This window comes from Haliotis cracherodii, unplaced genomic scaffold (assembly GCF_022045235.1).
Source record: "Haliotis cracherodii isolate W230 unplaced genomic scaffold, xgHalCrac1.p SCAF_4, whole genome shotgun sequence".
Classification (NCBI taxonomy): Eukaryota; Metazoa; Mollusca; class Gastropoda; order Lepetellida; family Haliotidae; genus Haliotis; species Haliotis cracherodii.
This window is the reverse complement of record NW_027266297.1, coordinates 17,542,028-17,567,502: the sequence shown is the minus strand read 5'-3', so window position 1 is coordinate 17,567,502 and position 25,475 is coordinate 17,542,028. Positions and strand designations below refer to the sequence as shown.

The 25,475-nt window shown below is 38.6% G+C and overlaps 1 protein-coding gene across 1 annotated transcript in view; it reads left to right on the top strand.

The window, feature by feature from the left end:
- LOC139480360 (QRFP-like peptide receptor) overlaps positions 1 to 25,475 on the top strand; it is a 63,168-nt gene that overhangs the window by 17,826 nt on the left and 19,867 nt on the right. Inside the window, exons 2-3 of the mRNA XM_071263422.1 lie at positions 1,629 to 1,752; positions 11,743 to 11,963. Of these exons, the coding sequence (XP_071119523.1) occupies positions 1,629 to 1,752; positions 11,743 to 11,963 (345 nt within the window). The remainder of the gene's footprint in view (positions 1 to 1,628; positions 1,753 to 11,742; positions 11,964 to 25,475) is intronic.

Below are 25,475 nucleotides of genomic sequence, written 5' to 3'. Positions count from 1 at the left end.
ATTCCAGCAAGGCACTCGAGTGATACATGGTACAAAGAACACACCTTATAGAATAGTTCACACATTCCAGCAAGGTACGAAAGTAATACATGGTGCAAAAGCACACCTCGTGGAAGAGTGCACCCATTCTAGTGAGGTGTCCCAGCAAATACACCTTATAGAATAGTTCCCACTTTCCGGCAAGGTTCTCAAGTAATACGCATACATAGCTGTATTGTCTTGAAACGTGAAATTGTGTTTTTCCACAACAACAAAATAAATAAGGATAAGAATTTATGGATGAACAACTTATTTATTACAACATGGAGACGTGGCAATCTCAAGCTCTTAATTGTAATAAAGAAGTTGTTCATCCATAAATTCTTATCCTTACTTAGTACTCCAACTTCTATATGCCTATCAAAGAAACAAAATAAATGTTGCTGTTATTCAAATAGACTTAACAACAGTTAAATCAATTACGCTGATAAGAGATTTTTTGGAAGTGATTTAGGTTTTTTACGCTCAATTGTAAGCACTGTCTGTAAATAGTCGAAACTGGATAAGATAACCAGTGGATGATAGCACGAACAAAACTTCACATTGTTTAGAAGACACTGAATAATCATAAAGAATCCGCAATTTAGTGAGTTCTCAGACGACACATGGGGAACTTGGCATTTTTTTATAATTATACCCTGGAATTCCCACGTTGGGCTTGTTCAAAAGGTAATAATGGTATGGAAACATATTTTCAATAGATATAATCAATCTTAGTTACTATACATTGTCGTAAGTGTGTATATAACTATGCATATTTGCAAAATTGCCTCGTTTGATGTGATTGCATAAGCTGATTTATTCCTATGGCTAAAGTGAAACCTTGTTAAATCGCAGGGTAGCGTTTAGAGTTAAAATCATCCGGATTGACAAATTAACCAGGTTAACGACAAATATATTTTGGAGTGATATAACGTAGAAGATAAACATAAAGTGTTTAGATTTTCGGGTACTATTGAGAATTCGATGCGCGAGGAGCCAATCTATGCTCTATGCTTGTGGTGAAGGGTTGTCGCTTAACCAAACTTCGCGCCCTGACGCCATATGAGGTCGTACAGATCTAAGACTGCCCATTTTACCCATTAGTACAACGTCTAAGTCAATCTGCTTTTTACAGAATGGTGGTAACCAAACTGACGACCTTTAGCCGTAACAAGAAATTAAGACTACAGTTCAGAATATCTTTTAACTGTGCTTCGATTTAGCATCGACTGCTTCTGCCTTTTTCATAAGTCAAGAGGGGCTTGATTATTCTTTTAGAAATATGCAGTGGAAAGCCCGAACATTTCCGGGATGCAATCCCACTTCACAATCGTTTGCCATCCAATCTGACTGCAGCACACACTCCCATTCATCCAATATCAAAATATATACACGTACCAAAAAATGAATGGCAACGTTTATTGTAAACAGGATATCATATCACTGACTTTTTGTTTGTCATTACATTTTCACTTACATTTTCATTACATTGTAGTTTTATAATCATGTAAAGTGTACAGAGAAAAGTGTCGGGTGATGTCCTGAGTTCAGAATTTGTCTTGATGAAAACATATCATTCATTTTGTTTTAAATCTTTTCTATTTCAGGTATTTTGTGATTGCTCATCCATTGACATCAAAATCCCTCTGCACAACACGCAACACCAAGGTCGCGCTAATTCTCGTGTGGCTAGCCGCCATATTGCTAGCTTCTCCGTCATTTGTTGTGATGGTAAGTACAGCCTGAAATTTTCTTACCATGTTCAAAGAAAACCGTTTTCTTTGTGCCCAAGGAACAGCGAAGAGCCTGAAGGCTCCTGAGAATAGCAACATTTGTAATAATGTATAATGTCCGAACTTGTTACCTCGAGGGATATGAAATATTTGGTGATGTAGATTATATTTGGCAGACTGGAAATATTTCTTTTGAAAATATGTACAAAAGGATCACAAAGTCAAAAAAGATTAGCCAGCGGCTTGTCTTTGGAATCGTACATTGGCACAGACAATCGACGTTTATATTTTCTTTAAAAAAAAACAGATAATGCGTAAACTACATCTAACCAATGGGAAGCCTACACAGCGGTAACCAACAATACACGTATGTTTTTGTTTTTCTGTAGCTTAACGCTGCACTCAGCAATATTCTAGCTTTTTGACGGCAGTCAACAAATAATCGAGCCTGGAGCAGACAATCCAGTACTTGATATCATGAGCACCGATCCACGCAATTTGGATACGATGACATGCATCAACCAGGATTCCTTTAGTCGCCTCTTACGACAAGCATGGGTTGACGAAGATCTATTATAACCCGGATCATCACGGGTCACATGTATGCAGTATTGTGTCTACTGATAAATTATTTCTTTGTTTTGTGGCTGAGTCCATATAAAATACAAGTTCTTCGATACAAAAGTGCTTTACCTACGTACCATATTGAGAAGAATCATATGTTATCCTCTGTGTGTTCATTTAGTTCAAGACCCAGTGGGGTCACTGAGACATACACATTGCCGACAAATGTGATGAATTCAATATAGCTTTTCTTGTGGCCCAAAGTGTCATTAAAGCACCACCTTCACTGATCACACGCATGTTACTTTTCGTGTAATTGCAATAATGTAGCCTGCTATTCCTAAAAGGTTTATATTACAGCTGCTGTTGGTGACGATATAGGGTAATTACAAATAGTTATGACATAGGACACAATTAGTCCCATTTCCGCTGAGTCCATATAAAATACAAGTTCCTCAATACAAAATTGCATTACCTGCGTACAATATTGAGAAGACTCATATGTTATCCTCTGTGTGTTCATATAGTTCCAGACGCGTCATACCAAAAGACGTTAAAATATGGTACTTGTTGTTTACCTGCCTGGTGTTAAGGGGCTTAATTGGGCATGAGTCTGAGATACTGTGTCTGAGCTGGGTATCCATGTTAAACTTTGGCATGGTATCTCAGTGGGCTAGCATAAACATCGGCATTAGTTCGGACTAGTACAATCAGCTACATACACACACGTGCATGCACGTCAATATACAATTTCAATAATCTTAAACCCCATTTAACCTCACCTCGCCTCATTTTGTTCCTCTTTGGTATACTGTTAACTTCACGAACATACGCAGTTTTACAGACCTTTACATATGTTTATCAATTACATAGATGTAGGTAGTTTCCAACTTTCTTCTTCACCAGAACTCGCACATGATTACTTGAAAAGCCATTTTGTCTTCTAAGTTAAACCATTTATAATTTTCATTGTCACCGTGTACTGATTACAGAATACATTGATATTTCCAACACAGAAGCGGAACACTAACCTCAGGGGAAAGCAGTTAAATAATTAGATATACGATTCAGAAGCAGTGTTGGCGCCAATATTAAATTGTTCGGGGAATAATCACAGTCCCTTACCAGCGTTAGCAAAACTCTTACACAGCTGTCTACTGACGGCCGCGACGAGTTTGTATCGGTCGAAAGCTAAAAATTAAAGGACTACGAATATCATAGTGAATATGGAAATTGTTAATATCAAAACACATTTTGGGATATGTTGACATCGTTGAACATGTCCATGGAAATTAAGGGTAACGGCATTCTTGTTAGAATCCTTGTCACACGAATGAGTGAGTGAGTGAGCTTGTTGGGTTTAATGCCGCTTCGAACGGTTTCAGTTATTATCACGGCGTTTCAGCTTGATATGGGAGGAATACTCGAAGTGACAGTGGCCTTAGAATTTTACCTATTTTGTTAAATCTACGAGCACGTTTCTGGTGCTGACAAACCTTGAAACATAATAATGTCGAACAGGGATTCGAACCCATGATCACAGATTGATGACACGTGTCCGGAACGCAACACGTGCCACTGTGGATTCCAGTAAAATGATTATAATCATTACGTAATCTCATTACTCTGCAGAATCTTGAAAGAACAGTTTTAAACTCTTCAGAACCTGTTTCGACAAGGATAAAGTCATGATACGTCCAATACAATCGCCCATCAAATAGGTTTTGCAATATGTATTTCACATATACACATTGCCGACAAATGTGTTGAATTCAATATAGCTTTTCTTGTGGCATAAAGTGCCATTAAAGCACCACCTTCACTGATCACGCACATATAACTTTTCGTCTAATTGGCATCATGTAGCCTGCTATTCCTAAAAGTTTTATTACAGCTGCTGTTGGTGACGATATATGGTAATTACAAATAGTTATGACATAGGACACAATTAGTCTCATTTCCACGAAACAAAGATATCACGATGGCAACATTAAGCCTCGACCTCGTTATTGAAGACCCTTTGGTTATATATCTGTTTACTGGGATCACATTCTCTCGAACAACCTCTTATTTGCATTTCGATATAGGAAGATGGTTATGGGAATGTTACTTCTTCGAATCTATTAAAAATAATTTTTATTTCTGAAATATACACTAAATCACTAAAGTCATAACACAACGGTACGAACTATGGTTCCATCGTTATTCATCGGTATCGTTTCATACTTTGTGACGAAACAGTGCTTCAAAGACGAGTTGCGTTATTTTATTATAACACTAAGCACATAAGACTGATAGGGAATGTAATGAGACATGCACGAGCATGTTTGATCAGTTGCTTTGAAAGCATAGATACCAGATATATAAGACACCGGTTGATAATGTTTAAGAATTGTAGGCATTTTGAAACTGTCATGCGGGAGTAGACATGTTCACGCGTTTTTTAACAATTTGCAAGCAATAAGATTGCCAGGGAAGTAGAAATAAGCATGTAATTGCTGTGTAAAGGTCGACAAAACGTACCCAAAACAAACGGGAAGTGGCTGATACACATGTCTGAGCCATTGTTGGTTAGTTGGGAGCTTAATATTGCAAGCTGATAACACATAGTAGTTACATAAAAATATCTGTGAAAAAAGATCGCTTTCGGTTTAATTGTTTGATGTGTATAATAAACGAGTAACTTGGCCACTGTGGATATTTTTTACCAAGGAGAAATCGAACCTGCAATGTACAAAGACACTTGGTTTGCACTTTAGGACTGAAGGTTGTGAAATGTATCAGAAATGTCTTGATCAAGCTTTATTACGTGATCACATCGTGTTTGCCATGCAAAACGGATGCTGTTATGCAAAGGGCAGGAATGAAGGGCAGCCAATTACATGCGAAACGAAAAAGCATGGTGCCATATTAACCAGCGTCAATCTTATTCGACAGCTACCTCGATGTTTTGCTGTTGACTGTTTGATCGTACGAGAATGATGGTTAAACAATATGTTTTCTGTCAATAGCCACTATGATCACATTAAACAGAGACTACCTTTTTCTCATCTCGTCTTTGTCACAAATCATTGCTGATCTGTCTTGATGTTGGATATAAACATGCCTGTGGAGATTATGTTCCTCAAACATTCGCACGCAAATATTTTGTTAACTCAGTTTGCGTTTAAACGCTAATGCTGAATGATTCAAAGGGCATGGCCGGAACTGGTGCTTTTCTATGAACAAGATGTTTTTTGCATACTGTGATGGAGAAATATTTCGCTTAGATCCTTTGACGACTTTCAAATATGTTTAATTTAACGCTAAAGACGCCCTGCGCGCCATTAATTCTGACGTCATTGTTTTTAGTGTAAACTGATTACCCAAACCTCCACAGAGCGTTTCCAGTAACGGGCGTCATGAACGAGACACGCGTTGAAACTTTCCTCACACTCACTGGTTATTGACTTTATTTACGATATAGAGACGAGCGATTCTTTCCGCGATGAAAGTAATTTTATTCTAGCAATCATGGCGTTCCCCTTAAAGTTGTTTTTAAAGTATCTTTGCACATAACAGGTTAATGCTTGCCAGAGAGCTCTTTTCCTGTATCGAAAAGAACTCCAAATGAACAAGAATTGTAAATTTGTACTTTCATCATTTAATGATGCTTCACTAAATGAACTCTTATTTAAATGGGAATGGCAATAGAGGTAATTAATGTAAATTGTAATAAACGTTTACCTCAAATTTGATCGTCGACGGTTTCTCAGTTAATCTTGTAGAAATGTATTGAAACTGTTGTTAGAATGTTACGTAACTTTATACGTTTGGAATATTACATCATCGACGCCTGGAAATACAAATTTCAAGTAGCAAACGCCGGCTTCAGGATTCAGACCACGATCCAGAAGGATTTGAACTTGAGAATAATTATTTCATCGCTTTTCGCAAGGAATTACGGATTATCTTATTAATTTGTCAATGCTCTTAGGAACATTAATGTCGTGGGACATACTTCTTTGAAGCCTTAAGTTGTTGTCTGAATCATTCCATTAAAGTATCATATCCTAACATATGGATTCTTACATCATTCGAAAGCCCTGATAATCTCGGGATCTTAAAGATTAGGTCTTTGCGACATGCTGGAGACACGCAGGCGATCATTAATGACATACAACCACATTATGTGTCATCTTATAATTTGTAGGGTTTTTTCCACACATTTCAAAGACGTTTCTCACAAAAATACACAAACTTAATAAATGGCAATATGCATTGGTTATGAAATCTAAGTGAACATGTCCAAGATGAGTTTCCTATTCCTATTAGATATTCCAAGAGTAATCTGTCTGGGAGATCCTTTGGCGTGCACAGAATGCGCATATACTCAAAGGACCAAACATATTTGACCATGGTCTTATTTGTCATCTTGTGATATTTAAGAAGCAAATAACTCAAGCCTCCCCTTTCTTTCAAGAGGTGTAAGAAAGCGTAGGCTTTCAAAATATAAAAAAAAATTAATATCGAAATTTGAAATTTCAATGCCATGCAAATTTTGGGTTCTTGGTGAAATTGCATTTACTTTCATGCCATTGGTTGTAACCAATCTCTATAAGAAATTACAGAGGTTTGTAAAAGAAAGACAAGATGGGATGTGAATTTGCGTTCGACCCTAATGCACATCCAACTGCCTTGGTAGGCCTGGACAAATGGTTAGTTGTATACGTTAATTGTTATAATTGTAAAGCCATGAAATCAATAATTGTTGGCATTCAGTTTTCTTGAGCTTGGCAGAAATTCTGATATGAAAGAAACAACACCCCATGTTTGACTGCTAATACATGAAAAAGGCCAAACTAGTTCGTTCTAAATGTATTTTCCATTAAATCCATTATCACCCCAAAATACATTTCTTTAGTGTCAATGCTGCGAAAGTGACAGAATGGGAAACATATATGAAATATATCAGTCATCGGCACCAAAACTGACCAAAACTCACTGCCCATTAAGTCAGAAATTGAGTCGATGATATTGACATCAGTATCTTGCATAATCTTTCATTGCATCAACATGACCTTGCACATCTTCTGACGACGTCCTACGAAGAGACGGTGTCATACTTCAGTTATTGCTTGTTCCAGCATCCCAAAAGAATGTCACGAAATAGGTGATAAGTGCATGCCTTGGTAAAATGTGGACGTTCTGGTTGTAAATGAAATCCCGAATGATTCGGATTTAGTTATGCCTGGTGTTGTTCTGTGATTGTTCTTATAAGGCAGACGCCTATGGAACCCGACTGTCGTCTGAAAACATCATCCTGTGCCACGGTTACCAGTAATTAAGCCCAACGTAGACGGCAACGTAGTTGGCAAGTCAATGACATCACACGATGAAGCCTATAGGGTTTAATTCCGGTAGCATGCAGTCTTCTTGTTAATGTGAACTTGCTGATATGGTTTCCCAAGGCCGCTGATAGCGTCAACGTCAAAAACAGATTGCGTCTGTGAAGGGTGCTCCGGTGTGGTCACAGTCTAAAGGTTATATGTGTGGCGCAGCTTCCTTGCCTGTGCGAGGCGCTCCAATCAACTCCCAACTTTCAGTGTGTTATATCTGCACAAAGTCATTCATGATCAGGAGGCATATATTCTGGATCATCTGGTTGCGACACATCAGGTAAAGCCTCTGGATCCATAATCCCTTTTGCGTATAAGAAAACTATGGTTGAGGTTCGAATACCGTTTTACCCGTTTCTTGGTTTGACAGCACCATGCCCGTTTCTTCAAAGTGGTAAACGTCTGACGCCTGCATCACTTTTGGTTGCCTCCCACATCAAGCTGATACGCCTGGCATACTGTTCAAAGCACCAACACACTCACTCGAGACTCTAGAAACGCCCACCGTCCGACTCGAAATGTTGTTATCTCATCACATTCCACGCTTCTAGGCTTCTTAACTCAAGCTGCAGGAATATTGCTGATCTGATATTATACAATAACCACCACAGCCTATTCCCTTACACTGATTTACCACCCGAACTAGAAATAAAGGAGACCAGTGAGACAGCCTCGTCTGTTTTATATTTAGAAAAGTGCACAACGATTCAGAGTGAAAAAAAATCTACAAAGGCTGCATGACAGGAGGGATGAATTCAACTTTCCAATAGTCATTTTCCCTTTATGTTCAGCAATATTCCAACAGATCAAGCCCTTTGTGTCTACATTTCACACCTTTTGAGGTACAATCGAGCATGCTCTTTCCACGAAGATTTCAAAGAGCGTTATACGACTCTTGCTCAAAAGTTGTTCGATGAATGCTACAACATTCAAGGCCTCAGTAGAGCTTTCAAAACGTTTTATGGTATACATGTGACGGACATTTCAAAATTTGACGCATAAGTGACAAACAATATGTTCAACGCAATTCTCTGTTTTTACTTGAATCATATATTCTCGTGCTGACTTGCCTTTGCATGTGTTTGTAACGAGTGTCACCGACGGGGCAGGATACATACACCTTTTCGCGAACACCTGGTATCATCACAATATCATAGTGATTCACAAACACATGCTCATAACATCGTATCATGCATGGAATGGTACAGTGGCTTTTGGGAGAGGTTTCTTGTGGCTATGGAAAGAGTTCTGTCGCTTTTATTTATCCAAAATCAGGACATAAAAATAGTATAAGGTTTCAGAAGAAATTGCACCAACATTTTACAAGGACACGTCGGGGACGATAGAGAAACAAGATTTATGTGTGGTAATCTACGTGTACGGTAATTTGTATCAGCAAGTAATATTTTCACAGGGACATTCATGTCAATCATTCAGGGAACCTAATGGAAAAATACTTGTTTTGACAGCTCTTAGAACAACAGGCATTCATGTTGAACAAGACCAAGCTCGACAACAATTTTGAGGCAAAGATCTGACAAATTACCGCAATATTCACCCATTCAATCATTATTGTCACTTTAATAGCCAAGGCAATGAATGAACACTTGTCGTATGCAATCTGTGCCTTCACGCCATCACCATGAAATGGTGTGAACAGGCCCATCGGGAAGATGCATTATTTGATGTTCATTGTCTTGCTCCAAGTTGCCACGATTTTTCTTGTAAAGCAAAACGATACGCGCAAACTGTCTGCACATTACTATGTATTTAGTACATATTTAGTACATATTACATAGTAAGTACATATTTCGTACATTGATTACATCACTCCATGAGGGTGCAAGTATTAGGGAAGGCTCACGTCAACGTCTCCCAGATCGAATATTCGAAAAGGACTTTGTAGTACACATATTGTGCATTTTGGCCTGTATGACAAATGAAATCTGCTCAGGCGGATAATCTAGACTGGTTATTCTTTTGCATTGACAATTTATATATATAATGTTTGCATAAGTGGGACACGGCCTGTCGAGTCAGATCATTTTTTATTGATAACCAGGATGATACCAGTAATCGAGATACGAGAAAAAACACTCATGGATATAACCCTCATGAATGTTAATTGTTTCACTGTATCTGTACACTAGAGTTATGTAAGCATGCCAACGTTCTCTCCGATTAGTGTTTTATATGTTACAAATACTGCGATTGTTTTGTTGTTATCCCGGCTCTGCGTTTTGTGGCAAATTATTGTACAATCATTATTTCAACATGTCATTTTAATAGAATTGAGAACGAAGTACTTTACTAGACTTAACTTAACATCTAATATCAGCTTCCGCGAGCATCAGTGGTTTCAGTCAAAAGCGATTGTTGTTATCTGAAACTGATGACTGACAAGTCATTAGTATTTCACAAATTCACGTCTGAATTCATAGACGATTTTATTAATTGGAAACTTTTTATTTGAACCTGTCAAACTGAGAGCTTTGAATTTCATTACTTTCAAAATAAAAAAAACTGTAAACGCTTCATAATATTTAGTTGCCAGTGGTACCTTAAACTCCTTAGACTTGGGTTAAAAAAGTGGTTTCTTTGATAATCATGGAGATGTTATCACCTTTGGTTAGTCGAGTGTGAGTTCCGATCAAAGTCCGATACATCTGAAACGACTGTAGATTGATTTTAGAGGCAACCATTGAATATTTCTGTAGAGAGGATGTCTTGTCTAGATTACAAAATTGACGAAGTCGTTTTCAAGACCCGCAGTAATGTCGTATTCTGCATGTTAAGTTTTGAAGCTGTTTCCCAACATAAGAATTATAATAATGATATTATGTTTTGATAACAGTACTGAGCCTTTTCTATTTCGGCAAACAAAATAGGTTCTTTCGTTAACGTGAAAATTGATTTGTAGCTTGTGGTTATTGTCACTGTACATACAAGTACATCTTGGACAAAATATACAATTTTTTTCATGTATATAAAAGCGACAAAACCGTTTCCATATTCATAAGAAATCTCTATTAAAAAAAGTCGATTGTACTATTCTGACCATATCATGAGCATATGTTTATGAATCAAGTGAGCTTATCCTACCCCACCGGCGGCACACGTCGCAAACACATGCAAAGGCAAGTTAATTGTTCGCCTTAAAATTTGGCAAAATATGGTACAAGTCAACAGGAAATAGCATCATTTTTGTCGCTGATACGACAATTTTTTGTCCATCACATGTCTATCATAAACGTTTTGAACGCTCTGCTGATGTTGTAACTTTGATCAAACAATTTCTAAGCAAGAGTTGGCGCTCTTTCAAATCTTGGTAAAAAATGCATGCTCGATTGTTCCTCAAAGGTGTCAAATGTAGACACAAAGGGCTGGAGTTGCATGACCTCTGCTCTACATAAAGGGGAAGCTGACTGTTGGAAAGTTGAAGTCATCGCTCTTGTCGTCCAGTCCTGTCACTCTCAATCTTTATGCACAGATCTAAAAAAATGGTCTCCTTTATGTCTTGTTCAGGTGGGTAAATCAGGGAAGGCAAAAGTTGATAGTACTGATACATGGTTTCGGCAGATTTCTTCCTCAGTAACCATGGGTCATAACATGTGCACATACAGCTTATTCTGTCATTCTGTCTCACCCGTTAATTTCCAAACATGTGTCATCCCCAGTAAATACACGTCTTGACAGATGAAACAGTGCTCGAACAATGATCAGTGACGACAGGTAGTACTACAGTGACATGCAAACAGCCAGATCACACAGTGTAACCAGCTCGTCCTCATTTAAGTAATTTCTCATTGTTTCGTAACGTCAAAATAGACGCATGGCACATGCGAAAGCCGACGTCGTTGCTCATGCTGCATTAAATCAGCCACAAGACTCAGTTAGTTGTCCGCAGCTGTAGTGTGATATTGGGCGATGTATGACAACACACAATTATCTGCTCGAATGTGTACATATACATGTAGCTCAACAGTTATTTCCTCTTTGTATCATTAACATTATTACTTCGTCATACGTATCTGTCTCTATTGCAGGACACCGAGTCCATCTTATACCACAACAACGCAACATCAGTTGTTGTCGTGTTATGTGCCGACGTGGGCATCCCCGACACTGGGCGCCTCGTCTACAGTGTGTGGCAACTCTGTGTGCTCTTCGTCATCCCCGCCATCGTCCTCATGTTCTGCTACATCCGCGTCATCTGGATACTCTGGATGAGCACGCAACAACTGCAAACTATGACGTCACCATATAGGTTAGTTTTGATCCGTCTTTTAAGTACTTTCAACTTGTTAAAATGAAAGTAAGCCCTTGGGATTCGTGCCAGATTTGATCACATGATCCCCATCGACCATATGCCCGTCAGATGGATGATTTGGTTGATTACGTGTGCATTGGACCCTTGGATCCTTAAAGACCCTTTCCGTAATCATAAGAAATCTTAGCTGAAAGCCTTGTCCATTGTACGATGCCAATATATCACAAGTATGTGTTCCCGAATCACGATCAAATAGTGATGATACCAGGTGTTCGCACAAAGGTGAGTGAATCCTGCTCTATCGGTGGTACCCGTCATAAATACATGCAAAGACAAGTCAGTTGTTTACCCGAAAACAAAACACGGAAACACATGGTACAAGTCAAAATAGGAAATTCAATCGGATATAATTTTTGTCACTGATGCGTCAGGTTTATAAACCTCCACATTTAGGGAAAGTTGACAAATGGAAAGTTGAGCACATAGCTCTTGTCATACACTCTTGCGGGTGGCTTTTGTCACTCTGAATCTTTAGGCAATGATTTAAATATGAAACAGATGAGGCTGTTAAGTGGTATTTATATTTCTTGTTCAGTTGAGTAAATCAGTATAAGGGAACTGGGTATTTGCCATTATCGACCGATATCAGATCATCGAAATACCTGAAGCTTAAGTTAAACTTCTAGGCCAAATTCCATTGCTTTGATTTTGTCAACCAGACATTCCAATTCATATGTATAAAGAAACATTAGCAAGTGATGTCAATTTCTTACCTAAATGTCTTATCCCTTGGTTCTTTTCAAATTGCAAATATTCGGGTTTTTGAAAATCCTTATTTTCCCTTGTCTCGAATATATAGAAACTCTTTCCTTATAAAGGATTATGGGGAATCTTAGGGGAAGGGGTGATAGTTCACTTACTGGACCCGGTTATATATTTCTTTGATCAAACAATGAATGTAGTTTTGCTTACATATAATGGTTGTATTATTTGAGGTCTTGTCAGTGGAAAATACTATAATCTTGTCATGTAAGGCAGACATTCATTGGATGACAGCTAGCTGGGACAGATTATGTTTGTTCCCACCTATTTTTCAGTTTAGGCATTCTACCAATGGCAACATCATGCCTTAACCCACTCTGAAAGACATTCAGCAGGTTCATCGTCTCTTTTATCCCATTTTTGCATATACTTCAACATCATCCGTAAGTTCTTGGTCGTGTTTGGTCCCTATTTGAATTATTGGCAAACCTGTTATTGTCAACAAATCACCTGTGATAATATGAGCTACCGGGTTGGTAGCAGTATTATGAGTCATGGCAGCCACAAATAGTGGAATTTACATCATGAGCTGTCAAGTCCACGCTCTGCAACATGTTCCTATAATTGGTATATAGAAAACTGAAATCGTTGGTGGTTCCTGAAATTTGAAATAATGTAGGATATTTACGGAAAGTTTTTTTTTCTGAGATTGTCACTTAAGTTTAAAACACCAATACCCTTGTTTGCACATTTAAATTTCAGGAACATGCGATCTTTGTCTGATTTAGTGGAGTCTGTTTCTGGTTTCAAAGCTGCATCAAGAACTATACTCTCTAGTCGATACTGTTTTGAGAAACAACCATCAGCAAAAGTTGCTGGAGTCGTTTGATTGCTTTCAACGACATAGTATAGCCTTGTTCTTATTTTGTGCAGTCTCAGTGGTTCCTAAAGCAGAGACATTGCTGCGTCGACGTCTTTGAGATGACGGCAACAGACTCAATATGATGCTAGTTTGTTAGTTTGCAAGGAATACCAACGTCTTCTATTTTGGCATTACATCTACATGTCATTATTATACACAACAGTCGAATCCAGTTTTCTGGATGGCCTATACTGCCACTGTACTTAAGGCCATTAGATGAGGTTTAATTTTGATTTAGTATTGATCACTAATGTCAGTCATATTATAAGGGTGCGAATTGTTCATAAAGACACTATTATAATGTTTTGGTGTTAATCAGGTTCAGTAAACTTAAAGCCTTTGGCAAGTCATTTTGTTTGCTTCAATTATATATTAGTTGCACATGGATATCACCAAAGAAGTTATGCTGTCAACTGCATGTGAAGAATAACATTTCCTTGACAAACATTGAAGCAATTTCCAGTACTCACGAACCAATCAGACAACTGTCAATTTCCAAGCGACAAACTCGGGAAAATATGCTCTACAACCTGATATTAAACGTATTGTTAATATATATGTAAATAGAAAAATCGCTCTAAGGAAATACGTATTTCATGTGATAAACCCGAACTTCACCACTTGAAATTATTTGCACAGACCTTTTGCGTCTCAACAGCACTATTCCATCCATATAGCGACAAAACACAATGAATGAATTACACAATCATAATGAGCAACGGAATAATATTTTATAGCTTCCTGCTTGTAAAAATAGACATTGATCCGTCAGTCCATGTAATTGATTGCCTTGTCGAAACGGGCCAATATCAAGCTTTTACTCGTGGCACCATAAGCTAGACCTGATCACTATTGATTTCCCAGTTCATAGATTCATATTGAGTGCGGTTTAATAATAGGCGGACTCTCATTAAATACATACGGCAAGTGAGAATAACAGAAATCATAGGTTAAGGTATACCATGATAAAAGGCAAGGGTGTGATCGCAAACGTCGATGTGAGCACCGACGTTGCAAAGATCACGTCGACGCCAATGACAGCGTTAACCTTTGGTCTTGCAATCTCTGTGAGTGTTAATTTGCTTGTAGGATGACTTCTTAAATAATGAGAGGGTTGGGTGTGACATAAAATGGACAAACTGTCTTTGTATGAATTTCAGCTTGTGATAAACGCAGGCTTGAGCAGTCTTTGTTTATCAGTAAAGACGCCATATTGACATTAGGACGCTAATTATTCTCAAACTTCTACCTGTCACCGTTTGACGGATTACGGCGCTGATTTTCCTAGCAGTTGCCATGGCATAAGTTTACTTAAAGGGATAAGGATAAGAAAATCAGGAACCATTGAAGATGTCGGTTGTCTTTGAAATGTACTATTCATTTTCATGAAATCATGGTTGCCCATACACTCTTCGCATTAATAGTTGCCCTATTAAGGTTGAAACAGAAGGGTTAAAGCAAGGACTGGTCGGCTCGGAGTCAGTATATTGCGTCTGAGTGGGGTATTCATGGTAAACCGCGGCATGGTATCTCAGCGGGCTAGCACTATAAAATCGGCGTCAGTCTGGACGAGTACAAGCAGCCACACACACAAGTGTATGCACGTCGCTAAATAAGTGCAATAATCTTGGACGCGACGTGAACCCCATTTCACTATATTACAATCTTACCATAAATAGATTATAAATATTATTGCAAGTCTCAATCCATCACATTTGGGTCGGGCTGTTTCATGTGGTGTGAAGTTTGAAAGGGCTGTAAAGGGTGGTCAGGGCCATGACAGGATCGAGAGCGAGTGACACGAGCCGGTTTCCGAGTTAGATTAAATATATTTGATTGATGTCTGGTCGATGTCGGCGCTCTGTAGTTTGTGCATGGCTTGGATGATTTCGTAAACATTCCGGAAGAAATAATCGACAGAAATAATTATTATTTCCGTAGAAGGAAACTCTGTTCACGATGGTCAAATCCAGGATTCAGTCTAGGACATGTGAAATATGTCAATAACGATCTCTGGTTCATAACATTATGATTACAAAACATAGAATGGTTTTTATATGGCTAAATGCAGCAAAACATATTTTACACGTTTACAATTTGCTGGATTTCGGTGATTAACAGTATTGATTTCGGCATCCTCTAATTCAAACGTTATTAGTTATTTCAATTTCAATTGAATGAATTCATGAAAACGTAGTTTCCTAATAATGATGCAGCAGAATTAAATGTTTACGATGGAGGTAAATGATAATACGATCATCTGTTTTGGGATCGCATCAATACCACATGTGTCTTTTCTCATACACTATGTTAACCACATCGTTCGCAATTACATTAATATAATGACGGCTCAATGACACTATCTTACGCAGATCATTTTATAGTTTTAGGAAGACTATTTGAAATGTTTATATTATCCATAAATTATATATTTAATATGCAGCTAATCTATAAGCTCGACGGGGTAAAATATTAAATATATATTTTAACAGTTTGCATATGTAATGTCATATTGTTTAGATTCATAAAGACGCGTAGATATGTTATTCATGTCAATTCCTCAGCATCTACCATTATCTACATAACATCTCAACATTTAATTTTATCAGATCATTAAGTGATTTTGATTAACAAAATAAGCACATGTGTCTGTGCCACCGTGAAAAGGATGAGTGTCACGCGAGACACATGCATGTGTGGCAATCTTTAGTTCCTCTACTAAATGACTTGATGGCCCGGTTTGTGTACAATTATTTTTTGCTATTTTTGTATTGTTTTTATTGTTTTTAAAGGGTAGCTTTTCATTAGTATGATGTACACAAAACTAACTGGACTTAACCACTATTTCTGTATAAAGCTGTAGTTAAGTGTATAGATACATTGTATGACTTACCTCCGTTTGACATTTACTGACCATAGTCGAAAGTATCTTAACATAGTCTAGTCAGCCAAGCTGTGAATTCAATTCAATATTCATCAACAGTAATGGTCTTTGGACATCATTTGGTTACGAATGGTAACCTTGATCTGTACACTTTCTGTTATCGCCCCCAATGTCGGCGTCTGATGGAGGAAGACCAACAACATACTTCACTTTATGAATCAACATGGTTTTATTGCACATGGTATAAAGGATGTTGTTCCACTGAAAGTATAAATGATCCAGCATTCATGCATGTACATGAACGTTGTAAAGGTTTAACATCTAAGCCATGGCAATAACCTATATTGTTTTCAAAGAACACGGTGGAGTTTATGTGTTGTTTTGAACCTCTGCCGAGTTGATTGGAGTGGTTTCAAGGTTATCGTAATTGAGAGTGCAAATGTATTTTGCTGTCGCAGTTCGATCGGTATAACATTAAGTAACGAAAGGCGTCTTCTAGTTCCATAAGTGTTTGTCTTCCTATCGAATTCCGAACAATGCCCGAACATATATTTAGTGTTATTGTGATAGACTCGCCTTGGAAATACAAACTAATTCTACATTGTTTAAACTTGGGATCAACGGCACTAATAGAATCTTATATAGTCTTGTCAATATTGTATGCATTCAAACATGTAACAAATACACAGGATGCGTTGTCGGGAGGCCTGATGATTTCCTGTTTTGATACGACTGAGTCGCTATTGACAGTGCTTCACTGCAAAACAGTATATGGATACGTTGTAAATTGTTGTAAATGAAGACGTACGTACGTACGTACGATGAATCATATTTTACTACCTTCGCTAATACCCCAGTGCATGCGTTTTCACATACAGATGAATATGGACTATTATCCACAGCTTGTTGGTCATATCCCCTATTGACCAAGACGTTGTAATTAGTACATTAGACATTTGAGTAAGCATTTATTGGAGGAAATAAATACATCAGAAAACTGCGTCAGCGGGCAAAGAATATCTTTTTCAACGACCTGAATCAAACTTGCAGTTACCGTATTCGACGTAATAAGCGCCCAGGGCGCTCTCAAAATTAGAAATTTCGGGCTCTTATTAGAATATTATTCTGGTGGGGAAAAAACAGAGTTGAAAGAATGTAAATTTCGTGGTTTATGCTGACAGCCTGAAATGTTTATATACGACTGATATTTTTTTCAATTGCCCATACTTAAGGGTACATATAACACACGAGTTCGTATTGTACACGAATAAATAAGTCTAGTGTACATTGATCAATCGGAAGGGGTGCTAACTGTTCACTAGCCAATATATCAGCAAATATCGCCATGGGCGCTTATTAGAGTGGGGCGCCTTTGCGTCGAATACCCAAGATATCTTTCAGTGGAAGAGATTTCCATGTTTACGGTGCATACAGTGGAAATGAAGGATCCTATGGCAGTTTTCAGTTAATGATATGACTGCAGTAGATGCGAAGATATGATGTCTTATCTTATGTCACATAAGTATGTGGGTGGGTGAGTGAGTGAGTGTGTGAGACTGTTGTTTCAGCCTTGTGTAATGACATTTTCAGTAAATATTTGGTCTTCGTCAATGAGGATTCTTAAATGATAGTAAAATAGGAAGGAATGTTTTCACGAAATACTGGCAGTGGTCGTGCTAATAATTAACTACCTTTTCATCATACAGTAACGTAACAAGAGCTTCGTAATACAATGACCGTTTTCTATTGGACCTATTAATACCTTGTGCATTACGTTATAACCTAAACCTATATTAAATGATAGGAAAAAAATTAAGGTTATCGTATTCAAGAAAAGTGGAATATCTATTTTGTTGTTCCAGTGCAATCAGTATAATATGCGCCGACGAAAGACGTCTTCCTGATTGTTAACTGTTTGTCTTCTTAATTAGAAGGGTAAAATACCTGAACATGTGATATTACCTAGCCACCTGGGAAATATGAATGTAGTCCACATTAGTCATGTTAATACTTTATGCAACAAAGCATGATGCACACACATGAAGAATGATCGGGAGACGATTTCCTGTCTTCATTACCACAGTCGATGGTCCTCACGCTCCACTGCAAATTAAGCGACAAAACATTTCCGTAATCAAAAGAAATATTTGCTAAAAGCAGTCTATTGATCGATCCGACTACATCATAAGCATGTGGGGTTTTTTCACTATCAAATAGTAATTATACAAGGTGTTCGCTAAAAGGTGTGAGTATCCTTCCCTACAGTTGGTACAAATCAAAATAGGCAATTACATCCGACATCGTTTTTGTCACTATATCGTCAAATTTGGAAATGTCCTGAACATAGATAAGACAAAACATGTTGAACGCTTTAACTAAGTCCTTGACTGTTGAAACCCTAATCAAACAACTTACTCGTGAGATTCGTATGATCTTATTTGAAATCTTCGCAGGAAGAGCGTGTTCAATTATACATCAAAAGCTTTTGTGAAATGTAGGCGAAAGGCTGGAGTTGCTGGAATATTGCCCGATATAAAGGGAAATGTGACTTTTGGAAAGGTGAAATAAACGCGACAAAAACGTTTCCAAATGTATACACCTCTGCCAAATACAGAATCGACTACATCAGAAAATGATGAGACAAGGTGTTCGAGAAAAGGCAAGCGTATCATGTACCACTGCCACAAACACATGCAAAGGCAAGTAAATTTTTATCTGAAAAAAAACACTGAAACACACGGAGGTGATCCCAGTTTTTGTTACTCTCACAATAAACACTGCACCAATAAATACTGATAAAATGCTCTAATCGTGCAAATACTCACAGTTTGATAACGATGAATGTCATAAGGATGACGAGGAAATAAAGGCTGCCACAAAGGCGTGGTTAGAGGGCCAATCTGCGGATTTCTATAAAAGTGGACCAATAAATACTGATAAAATGCTCTAATCGTGCAAATACTCACAGTTTGATAACGATGAATGTCATAAGGATGACGAGGAAATAAAGGCTGCCACAAAGGCGTGGTTAGAGGGCCAATCTGCGGATTTCTATAAAAGTGGTATTAAAAGCTTGAAGGACTAATGGAATAAGTGTATTGAGGTGAATGGAGATCATACTGAAAAATAAAAATGCAAAAGATATTCTGCGACTTGGTCTTATATTGAAGTTGCAAAACTCTATTGAACGTCCCTCGTACATCACCACACAAACCTGGTTAGGGTCGTCTAAGAAATGTTGCGTCTACTTCAAAAATGGGGAAATTACAAACGGACCATGCAGTACAGTTTTATCCCAAGATGCAGCTAACGGATTTAAAGAAAAAAAACAAGGAAGTTGTCATGTACGTTCTAGTTTGTTCGATACATCACTGTAAAACCCGAGAAAGACTGAAGATCAAGGCTATTACTTAAACTGTAAATTCCCAATGGGTATTTCCGCTATTACATTACCAGGAATAACGCCTGCTCAATGACTCAATGGCCTTTCTGAACGTATTTCGAAGCTATTGTTACGTCACAAGGTCTTTTTAGCCATTTTCAATGATTTCTCCTTGCAAAGGGTCGGAGTTTACGACATTATTATCTGGGCAGAGCTAATTCTAAGTATCTCCTAAGTTAGGGCCTTATACGGTTACATTGCCGGCTAACTGCCACATAAGGATATTGTGTGTGTGGTAGTGATGGCTAACTGCTATTTAGCGATATAGCGTGTGTGACATAGACGGCTCCCTGCCATATGCCGATATAGCGTGTATGGTGGTGACGGCTAACTGTCATATGCCGATATTGTGTGACATTAAAGGTTAACCACCATTTGCCGATAATATTTGTTACATTGACGGCCAACTGTCACATGCCGATATGGCGTGTGTGACATGGACGGCTGAAGGCTATGACTCGATATGCGTGTGTTAACTGACCGCTAACTGCAATATGCTGATATTATGTATGACATTAAAGGTTAACCACCATTTGCCGATATTGTGTGTTACATTGCCGGCTAACTGCCATATGCCGATATTGTGTGTGTGACACTGACGGCTAACTGACTTATCCCGATATTGTGTGTGACACTAAAGGTTAATCACATGCTACAGTAACTGTATTGCATACGTCTCATATTGTTATTGCGAGTTCGTACAGCGCTTGGTTCGTACAAGATAAGGTATATTTGTTTTTGCATAAATACGAAATAACCTCTATAATGTATGTTCATCATTGCTTAGTATGGAAAAATACATTAAACAACATGTCTGTGTGAAAAGGTATACTATATTTAACATATAAATCGCCCTGTATGAAAAAGCGACACCTACATGTTTCAGAACACAACTATATTTCCTCCCCGTCTGTACTTTCATGTTTCCGTAATGTTTATAAAGATGTTAATGTATACTATAATCGCAATTAAAACACAAAGGAATATGAATTCTTCAATAAACTTCGACCTGGTTGCTTAATTTATCAGCCACATGTTTCCTATCGTACACGGTCATAGTCATAATGAAATATCTGATTTGGGATTATCAATTCTAAAGAAACTCAAAGTAGTATTAGAACATACTCTCTACAAAAAAAAGAAACGCACAGGCAGTATGTAGTTCACTGAACCCGACTACACAAATCCAGTATATAAATTGCATATATGTTATTGGAAAATGTAGGTGGCTTGATATTCAACAAACGGTGCGTCAAAGCGCAGCCTTTGTCGATTTGCAATGTCTTAAACAGCATTGTTTTCACACTTGTTCAAAAATGTCATGGAGGAAAACAGATAAGCAAAATGCACGTGCAAGTTATGGCATTCGTAATTCGTGGTAGTGGCTATAAAAAGGCAAGCATAAGCCCATAATTTGTCATTCAATCGCAACATTTTTCAAGTTCGAAAATGCCGGGACTCAGCGCTGCCGATCGGAACATCACCATAGGACGTATCCAAAGAGGGTAATCGCAGCCTTCTGTTGCACGCCACTTCAACGTCCACCACCGCATCCTTTGCCGCCTTTGGGACCGATACACACAAATCAGTTCCACTGCAGACCGTCCAAGAACCGGTCGACCAAGAATTACCACCCCTGCCACATTCGACTCTTCCACCTACCTCATCGCAATGCCACAGCTACGGACACTGCAAGATCCCCGCAATCCCTGGTTTGAGGAGGATCTCGGACCAGACTGTCAGGAATAATCTTCGCGGGGCTGGATTCCGACCCAGAACACCAGTTATCGTCCCTGTTTTGCAACAGATCCATCGACAGCGAAGCTTGCGTTGGTGCCATACCTTACAGCCTTAGAATTTGAGAAACTGGAGATGAGTGTGGTTTAATGAATCACTATTTTTTTCTTCACCGGCGAGATGGAAGACAACGCGTTTATCGTCGTCGAAATGAGCGTTCCATGTCCTGCACCACGAGATCTGACTTGGTTGTGGTTCAGTGAAATTTGATAGCAAATCGCTGTTTGAATCAAATTTTTCAACCTCACCTTCTTCCAATCATCGACCGCCTGTTTCAACACGGAGCTATTTCAACAGGACAACGCTCCACCGCACACAGCTCGTGTAGACTACCTTTATAATGCCAACATCAAGGTCTTGCCCTGGCCGTCGAGATCTCCAGATCTCAACCCATTCGAACACCTCTCGATTGACGAGTGCATCAACATCAGAACACGCCACAGACACTCCCACAAGTGGCCAACGCGTTACAAGGAGAATGGCACAGAATTCCACAGGACAGAATTCGTCCACTTATCAACTCAGTACGGGGAGATTGCTGCCCGGGGCGGTCCCACGAGATACTGAGTTCAGCGCAACCTTGTGGCCTTATGTGACATGATAATGAACAGTTTTCAAAGCCTCCGTACAACGACAACATGTGACTATCGGGCTCCAAAGTTTCATATCTGTATCTATGATATGAAATTAAATATATCGACTTTACAAGGTACAATAAATGTACTAAAAATCGACCTGTGCCTTTCTTTTTTTGAAGAGTGTACTAACGACAGCGTGCTGTGGGAGAGAAGAATCAATGTATTCGTTTCAGAGCAAAGGAAATACCGGGACCATAATACACAGGTGCAGCTGTGAATATCGACCTTGTATGATTGTAGCACCTCAATAATCTGACCGACATGTGTCTTCGTCAGTACAGCATCGATAACACTATGGCCTCTTTGTTAAATCGACACCTGGGTAGTCAGACATCTCGCCAGAACTGCCATGAATGTTTGGTTTCGAAAAAGGGTCGTATACTTGTATCAATTTTGTGGAACTAACGATCAGGAGTTTCTGTGTTTAGTTTGTTTGGTTTGGTGAACAATTCCAGCTATATGACCTCGGCATGTAAAATTACGATGACACTCACACAACCAAGGCAACGAGCATGACCAACCAATCCAGAAAATCATTTCGTCTGAAAAACATACGCTGCTGGGGATAGGTTTTAACCCGGACTCACCACGTTGGTTTTTGTTGACAGACCAAGGTTCATAATGCATTTCTTTAGAAACAAAGTTTTCATGAAAAACTATTCTGGAAACATTACATTACTATTTAGATCATATATATATGAATTATTTCATCTCCTAAGAAATGATCACTATAATATACTAATCCAATGACAGGAATCAATGACCTATTGTAATGATGTTAAGGGAAGGTCATCCTTCTAATGCGTCCAATTCTTTGTATGTTGAGAGTCATTAGTTCGTTTCACAAGGTACACATGGCGTTAATGGTGTGAGTGCCTGGATGAACAATAAGTTAATTATATCGTTTTGTATTACAGTCACAATACACGCCCTAGCTTGATGAAACATCACAGAAACGCAGCGAGGTCGAATTGTATTTGTGAGATCAATAACAATAAGTAATGGAAACATAAATATGTGACTGACCACTGGTTGATTAATTGAGAAATCACGATCAGAGATCGCCTTCGAGGACGCCATAGGCATGGACCATGCATATGGCCTGTCTGGACAACAATCCTGTTCTCTCTTAACTCACATCGCAAATTTCTGCACATCGCAAATTACTGTGTCCTCTCTTTCTGAAGATCTGCCTCTTTAACTCCATAGATTTACAAGTGAACTGAAGAATGAAGATAATAATGAATGAACTCTGAACAACAGGTCTTACCAACATGTCAGTTATATGACGGCGTGTGAGCTAAAATACGAGCTGGTCGCTGACGTGTTCCAATTTTGACGAAACCCAATGGTATAAAGTTATGCGATAACAAAAGGTGAAAACTTCACAAGGGCGCTAACAGATAAGTGGTGCTGATTATCTGTTGGCTCCCTTGTGAAGTTTCCACATTTTGTTATCTTATTGCTTTTGTTGTTCTTACATTACAAATGCTTTCGGCCTCATAGCATTCATTCACCTCATGAATGAGTAAGCATTTTCTCCGAAACGTTGTGTTCCTCTTAATATAGAAGTTGATATTCATAAAATCTCTTCTTTATGTGTATCACTTATAAATGTCTTTCAAAGACTATACCAATAATAACTATGTAAAAAATAACTTCATATAATGTGTTGTAAATGTTATGTTGTTGAAAATAACAGCGTAATATTTTGTCATACGTCTGATCAATGTTTTATCATCACAAATTCATTGTAACATCTCAATTACCAATATTAATATCGGGTGTGACCACCATTTGCGTTGATACAGACGAGGCAGCGGCGGCACATTGAAGACATTAGATGATTGAATACAACCTAGGGGACGTTGTTCCAAAGGCTAACCAAAGATTGGTTGAGTTGTGTCAACCAAAGATAAGCCAAAGTGTGCTTGCGTCACAACACGTGCAACGTGTAGGTGGGCATGATCCTGGTTCAGCGTTACGGTACGTCCCTGCATTTGCACAAAGGGTAGAACATGATCTCGAACGATCGACCCGGTACCATTCAAATTACCATTAACAATGATGAGTTGTGTTCTCCCATGAGTTGTGATGAAACCCCACACCATTACACTGCCACCCCCAAACTGACAACGTTGAGTAACGCAAGCGTCGTTAAAACGTTCTCCTGGACGCCTGCAGACCTTTGCACGACCATCAGAGAAACCTTGACTCAACTGTGAACAGTATGGTGCCCCAAACGTGTCTTCCGAACCTCAGATGATGTCTACACCAGGCAAAACGTGTCTGACACTGACGTGAACGCAAATTTGGGCATATCACTGGACGTCGTAGACGGATGGGATGCTCCCTCGACCGGATGCGTACGGATCTGCCACTTAATGGCCTCAACTTGTTTGGTGTCTAACCGTCGATGCACCAACCGAATATGGATGAGTGTCTGGATGGACGACCGGCCCATGGACAATCATGAATTTTACACTGCTGTAAATAACTTCTCCAAATGTATGATATTGTGTTAGATAAGATAAGAATATCTGGCAACTTCGTTTTGCGCCATTCCTGTTTGCAGCGTACCTACGGCGCGTTGATGTTGGTTTACAGCAAGCGTTATTTACCGTCCAACAAAAGTGTTCTTGTTTTTGTTTATGAGCAGCATTTGTGTGTGAATAACTTGCCCCCAAACAAACAAGGTAACATCCTAATTGTGCGCCGTGTATAAACATGCACGTGCAAATTGTGAATCACGACCTTAAAGTTGATCTCTTCATGAATATTTATGAAAGATGCATTGTTTAATTTCAGAAAAAAAATTTTTTTTATTGAACTTTATATTGAGCTTCGTTACCTTTTTCTGCCAGTATATAATATACATATCATTTCATGGCTTTTATTTACGACACACACGCGCGCGCATGTATACGGTCTGGAAAGGTACTAGTTTTCCAAGATTTCTTTAACCTGACACGATGTTAAACCTGTGGATTCCTATTCCAATAGGTAGCAGGAACCATCGCCATTGCTAGTGAGGTGCATATTTTATGCATTGATAAATACATGC